Source organism: Leptodactylus fuscus, chromosome 5 (assembly GCF_031893055.1).
Source record: "Leptodactylus fuscus isolate aLepFus1 chromosome 5, aLepFus1.hap2, whole genome shotgun sequence".
Classification (NCBI taxonomy): domain Eukaryota; kingdom Metazoa; phylum Chordata; class Amphibia; order Anura; family Leptodactylidae; genus Leptodactylus; species Leptodactylus fuscus.
The window spans coordinates 52,175,280-52,181,934 of record NC_134269.1 but is presented as its reverse complement, the minus strand read 5'-3'; the positions used below and the strand labels follow the sequence as shown (position 1 = coordinate 52,181,934).

Here is a 6,655-nt window from a genome sequence, read left to right as displayed (position 1 = left end):
CTAGGCCACAGTATGTGACATGTTGGTGGCCATTCTCCTGTTGTAGACGTTTTGCCAAGTGACTGCATCACTTGTGACATTCAGATGGACCTAGCAATGGATGTATACAACTGCAGTCCGGAAGGCTAAAAAAGAAACAACACTTGTACGGAGAATTGAACAGATAAGGGCTGTTACGGCATATACATATGTCCATTAAAAAAATACAGGTGAGTGCTAATGACCTACGAGATAGAAAAGAGTCCTGGAGGTGTTGGCGGGGCACTCACAGAGTGCATACGAAAGGGATCATTGTCACAGAAGGGGATTGTGTAGCACCGTCCATAAGTCCTCGAATTCTCATGCAATAATGTGTGGGGGTACGGAGCTGCAGCGCAAGCCTGTGACCAATGTGAGGGCTACTGGTAGACATCTTGGTACGTCATAATACAACCATAGTTGCTGTATGTTATGAAAACTAAAAGTAAATTCTGCTGCATTACAGTAATAATCCACAAAAGATGGCATCAGGAATGTGAACAAGCCTTGGGCAGTGAACGGACATAAGGCTGTCTGGAAATTATATAACACAGACTTTGAATGTAGTCAGAAAGATCAGAACGGAAATACACGATATGTATAACAGGTAATGAGACCAGGGAGGCACTGATCTTTATAGTGGTGGGCAGACGTGATACTTGTAGCTCCTGGGCCCCAATGCAAAATCTGTAACAGGGCCCCCGATCTACCGTGTGCCATTTATGTGTCTTCTCATGTGACAGAGGAGATATTGGGCTCTACAAGGACCCGGTTGTGGCTGCTACCTCTGAATTTCATCTAAGCTTGACATGTATCATTTTCCAAAAGCCAGTGTAAAAGGAGCACACAACACGCTATTACTGATTCATTGTTTTTGCACCACAAGTACAAGAAGGCAACTTATTTGGTGATTTCAGCCTGACCCACTATCCAATATAAAGACAACAGCACATAGTGCAAACTCAGATTCCTTTGTATTATCTTTTCTTCTAGCTCCATAGAAACTTGGTTTTGTAGGAACCTCAGCAACAATCTTAGGTTGCATCCTCTAGGTCTATTACCATGGACAGCTCTGTTGTAGGTCGTGCTCCTAGCATCCATTTCACTGCTACCTATAGTACCTCTCTCTTATGAGGGCATGTGTACCGTTACAAGACTGTCAGAGAATTCATCTAGGTCAGAACAGGTTTTAGTTGCACAACATGGCTGAATATTCGCAAGGTTTGCCCAATACGCTGAGTCTATTCTGAAATCTGTGGTATCATAAAATAGACTACTGTACCCAAATCAGTAAATCCTTTGTAGGTTGTTTTTAAGCCCAGGCTCATAATTCAGTGTACAATTTCCTCCGGGTTGAGTGGTTGTAGAGAGTCTGGGGTATTGCTTAGAGGCAGTTCTTGATGTGCCTTAGACGTCAGAGACATCTCTTCTGAACATGGATCTCCACTGCCCACAGTGAAAGGCAAATCCATGGCAGCCTGATTTTCCTGAAAGTCCACACTCTTGGCACACTGGATGCCATTGGCAAGGTGCTGGCTCTTTGTAGCCACTGAATTTATACTTTGTTCTGTACTAATGGCCATTAATGGCTGGCTACTCCAGTCCTGGCTTCCATTTTCATTTACCATGGACTGAGTCTGAGAGTTAGAGAGTGGAGTCAAACAAGTCTCAGCTTGGTCTTTATCTGGATCTAAACTAATTTCTTCCTCTTCTTCGGAGTCCAATCCAGCACAATGGCCACTACGCTCAGAAGCAGAGAAATCTGAGTGTACAATGACGTCGGCCTCCACCTGATTCTGAGATGGATTCCTGTGGTTCCTTCCAACATCCATCTGGAGAAAAGTAAATCATTACTCCGTAAGCCGAATATTAACCCAAAGCAGAACATTTATGTCTACACTCCATTAAAGGGGCTGTCCGAGACCAGATATAAATGATCTTTCCTTAGGATAGGACATCTATATCATATCTGGGGGGTTCACACCCAGCACTCCCACCAATCTGCTGATATCTGCACAGTGCTCAAAGGAAGGAAGATGGCTCCATACACTTGGCAATAGCTGCACTACTGCATTGGAATTGGTGAGCTGCAATAGCATGGCACTGAACGCTAGCTATACAGTGCACTTTACACAGTGTATCTATCAGTTTCTCCATACAATGTATAGATAATCCTAGTGGTCCTGGTTGTCAAACCCCACAGATCTAATATTGATGACTTATCCTAAGGACAGAACACCAATATGTGGTATTAGACAACCCCTTTAATCAATTTTACCTTATGTGGTTCATAAGAAATGTCATGCAGGACCATCCTTAGACCTCCAGAGGTCATATGATTGGCTGAGCCATTGGCAGCACAGGTGAGGTCCCCGGTGATGGTATCAGCATAGCTGGTGATGTGATTTGCCCAGTTCTGAGTGACTGATCCATTCCATGAAGGCTGAAAGGAACAGAATATGGAGATAATTCATGTAGATACTTAATTGCTGATGTAAATATTAAATACTGTGTACTAAAGGTCCCTAAAGAAGAAAAGTGGGTCTTTGGGGCTGTTTATATTATGTTTCCCCTTATTTTCAATGTATATGTCACATATCTTCCACCTAAGTGTCTGATCTAAATCATCCTTAGGCCCCTCCATGTTACAATCCCCATACCACACAGTATCCACCAAACATATAGTAATGTATTCCATAATGGAACATGGGAAGAATATGCAAATCTGACTTCCATGATGTAATTAGGATGCCAGTGCCTCAAGTATGCACGCCAATAGAGGGCGCTGACTGAGTTTGCAATGATGTTGGGATTATACCAGATACAGTCTTCTCAGCCAAGGACAGCTGTTTTGATGTATTTGCATCTCATCAGCTTGGCGCAGAGAGGACTGATCTAGCAGAGGTGAGAGGCTTAGACAGGGTTGAGGGGATAACTGTATTCCATAATGAGATTCTTTATCATAAATAATTTTCTTATGTCTTGTACCCTTGTGCTGTTTAGCCATGTATCACATATGTACCTACCTTCACCTTCACTTGATTCTTGTCTTCTGTCGATGGGTTTAAAACAAGACTATGGCTTCCTAATAGATCTGGAACTGGAAGAGAAGGAGTATCTTCTTGTGCAGGAGGCATCAAGGTCTCTAACTCATGGGAGTCTTGGCAGTGAGTTTGGGAACATGACCCCTGTCTTGCCCTTTGATAGGATGAGGGGCCCCTAGTAGACCTGGACCCCAAATCAGATCCCTCATCCCTAAATAAGAATTAGTAAAGGATGTGAAACAATTGACAAATACAGCGCTGTCATGAGTTTAACCATATACAAGAATATTGCTCTAAACAAGCCGGATACCTATTAATATACTGGAAACATCTGTCATAAAACACCATATAGATTGCTTAACATATAGAAGGTCCAAAGTGGATTTTTAGTGGGGCGTCGGGTGTTTTAAGGGGCTTTTCTCAAGATGCCCAATAATCCATTGTTTTGATCAAGTTCAGAGTGCTAGCCCCAGTCCATTGTATTCTTAGAATATGGGGCATGAGATTTACATTATTCAATTATTTCATACAGAAGACCTTAAAGGACCTTAAAGAGGTTATCTGCTAATAATACGAACCAAAATTCTCAAAAGAGTCTTAGTTTCATATAAAAAATTTCTTTATTTTTTTTTGTGTCCATTAAATGTATAATTTATAGCTACAGATATACCCCAGAGCGATCAGGTGTATAAATAAACATGAAGCATTGCCTATTAAGACAAAAATGAAGTTTTTTCTTTCTCTCCTCCCATCTACATGATTTCCACTTCACCTAAATGGCATTAGACTTATATACCCATTACACATACATCCAAGTATGCATATAGGGCATATGGAAAGAGGTAAGCTTATTAAGATAATCCCTTTAAAACGTAGCTAAACTTTTGACATAAGTATTGCAAAATATTATACTAGTAAATTTTGGCTCCTTATTGTGAATACTGTGCTGAAATACATATTCTATCCCTATATCTCATTTGCTAGCAGAAATCTTTACACTGCTTCTCACTGTACAGGTGGGCAGGCTTGGAAGCTGGAAGTCACTTTTACACACGTAAATCGAGGGCACTTTAAAACATAGAACAATGATGCTTGTGTCATATGAAAGATGAGATTCTCAGCTTTCATACGACACCAAGAACGCTGTTCTACCTGAATTATTTATCTGGTTTAAAACCTAGTGGAGACTGGGAGCAGCTGAAGCTACAGACAAGTATCCCAATTCTGACTGCTTTCAACTATTAATATCTCTACTAATCTAGTTTCATATTGGCAGTCTAATCTCACCTCTCATATGACATCAGTATAACTGTTCTAGGTTTTAAAATGTCCAATATATAACTGTTTAAAATGACTACACTCCAGCCAGGAAAAGAAAATGGATTTCACAGAAAGAAACAAAATTCATCAATAAAATATATTACAATTAATATATCAAAAGTTATCCAAACAATTTAGTTACACTTTACTTAATAATATGTGCACCAGTGTTGTGATGCCAGGGACAGCTTTAAATCTGTGCATGCCGGCCATCATCTGTAAAATACTGTATAGCCATTAGGGCACATGCAGTCTTGCCAACACTTTCCTGAATCCACTGGATCTTATTTCTCATTTGCACTACTAGACAATTACTGGTTATAGTGACTATTACTACAATGTTGGTTGACTTACCTCTGCTTGCCCTGTTGGAAGCTTGCGCACATACACAGCAGGAGGCACAAAAGGCACAGACAGACACCAACAATGATACCAGTAACAGAATTCATATCCAGCACATCTGAAAAACAAATGTGGGGTCGGCTTTACAAGTAGCAGGGTAAGGATCATATAGAATGGATAAGATACTACAATAGAGATGTTTTATATGGCACATCAAACATTTTATTAGACCCCTTGCACACAATTGTAATTATTTTCCATATATTGTCTGCAATTGACATTCATTTAAAAAACCTCACATATAATTTCGCAGTTTTTACTGATCAGTTTCGGGGTGACAGAAACCACCCAAAAATTATGGAGCACCTCTTATTCTTAACTGTCGGCACAGACTCATTATAGCCTTTTTGCAGATGCACAATTGTAAAACTTTGACATTTTATACCTGGAGGTCTTGGAGGCAAGGTCTCAACTTCTACCATGTTGGAGTATGGTCCCCACCCTGACACAGTCTTGGCTCCCATCTTAAAGTAATATTTGGTCCCACTTTGCAAACCATCCACTTCTGCACTGAAAGTATTTCCTGTATAAGACAAAACATACTGTATTGGTAACCAGAAAAATGCATTGAGATCTCTGGTGTTTACTGCAACACATCAGCCCCTAGTACAGCCATCAGGTTGTGTACTTGTTTGTATACTGTATGTCTAAATATAAAACAATTGCCCCACAAGTAAGGCTTGGTTCACATCTGTGTTCTGTAATCCGTGCGGGGAGTCCACATGGGGAATACCGAATGCACTGACAAGCGGTGTGCAGTGAAAGCACATGGACCCCATAGACTATAATGGGGTCCGTGTGCTTTCCGCACAGTCTCCGCATGAGTCATGCAGACAGGAAAGTAGATCATGAAGTACTTTTCTGTACGCATGTTCAGTGCGGACACCACGCAGAAAGCACACGGACCCCATTATATTCTATGGGGTCCATGTGCTTTCATAAGCTCACCACTTGCCAATGCGTTTGGTATTCCGACCGGGGGTCCCCATGTGGACTCCCCGAACAGATTACCGAATGCAGATGTGAACCAGGCCTAAAATGGATTGTTATATCATGATGCATAACCATTTGTTAAGTGGAAACATTAAAAAATGCTCCTGTGTCTACATTGCTGTTACATATTTGTCATGGGCCCTCTCAGAATCTTTACTTTCACGTGCCCTTTGCCAGTGGTCACACATGCCCAGTAGCTCCATCCCACTGCTCTGTACTTTTGGGTATAGGAATAATTTCTGAAATTAACCAAGCCATCCAAAAAAATCACTAGAAATGACTAGAAGATTTCCTGACGTATACCTTCACCTATTGTGTGTTTTCTTCATGGCCCTCTCTATAGGTAAGCGTAGTGAGTAAACAACAAGGTATATGGCTACCACCCAAAACAGGCAGAAAGGGTACTCTTTTGGCTTATTTTCATTGCATTAAGTCCTATGGATATGTTTAATGACTATACCCAGAGCCTTTCTCCATATACCTATGGCAAACATAGGGTTCATGTGCTGTGTGGTTAGAGTCATAAGCATTGTTTGTATACCTTTAACAAGAGCGTGAACTTATTACAAAACTGATTTAGATGGGCGTTAATGTGGCACGTTGTCCTTTGTGATGCCAAAGATGTGCAACAAAATTTGTTTTGCACCTTGCTCACCACTTTCTGTGAATGTGGGCAGGGTTTGGGTGACCCGGGACAGAGATGCCTATCCCCGACATATTTATTATCTCACGCCATTAAATTGTTGTGAGTTATATAGGAAATCTGCAGTAGTTCCTGACTGGCATAGATTTCCATTCTCATAATTCAGGAACAGTCAGGGTCATTGATCTCCAGTATATTCACATTAAACCCCTTTTATGATTATTATATACTCCTC

The 6,655-nt window shown here is 40.9% G+C and overlaps 1 protein-coding gene across 1 annotated transcript in view; it reads right to left on the bottom strand.

The window, feature by feature from the left end:
- Window positions 1–889: 889 nt before the first annotated feature.
- Window positions 890–6,655, bottom strand: part of IGDCC4 (immunoglobulin superfamily DCC subclass member 4) — a 78,977-nt gene continuing 73,211 nt past the window's right edge. The window contains exons 16-20 of the mRNA XM_075273134.1: window positions 5,170–5,307; window positions 4,737–4,842; window positions 3,045–3,273; window positions 2,297–2,461; window positions 890–1,850 (exon numbers count right to left, since the gene is read on the bottom strand). Coding sequence (XP_075129235.1) covers window positions 1,350–1,850; window positions 2,297–2,461; window positions 3,045–3,273; window positions 4,737–4,842; window positions 5,170–5,307 — 1,139 coding nt within the window. The 3' untranslated portion in view covers window positions 890–1,349. The remainder of the gene's footprint in view (window positions 1,851–2,296; window positions 2,462–3,044; window positions 3,274–4,736; window positions 4,843–5,169; window positions 5,308–6,655) is intronic.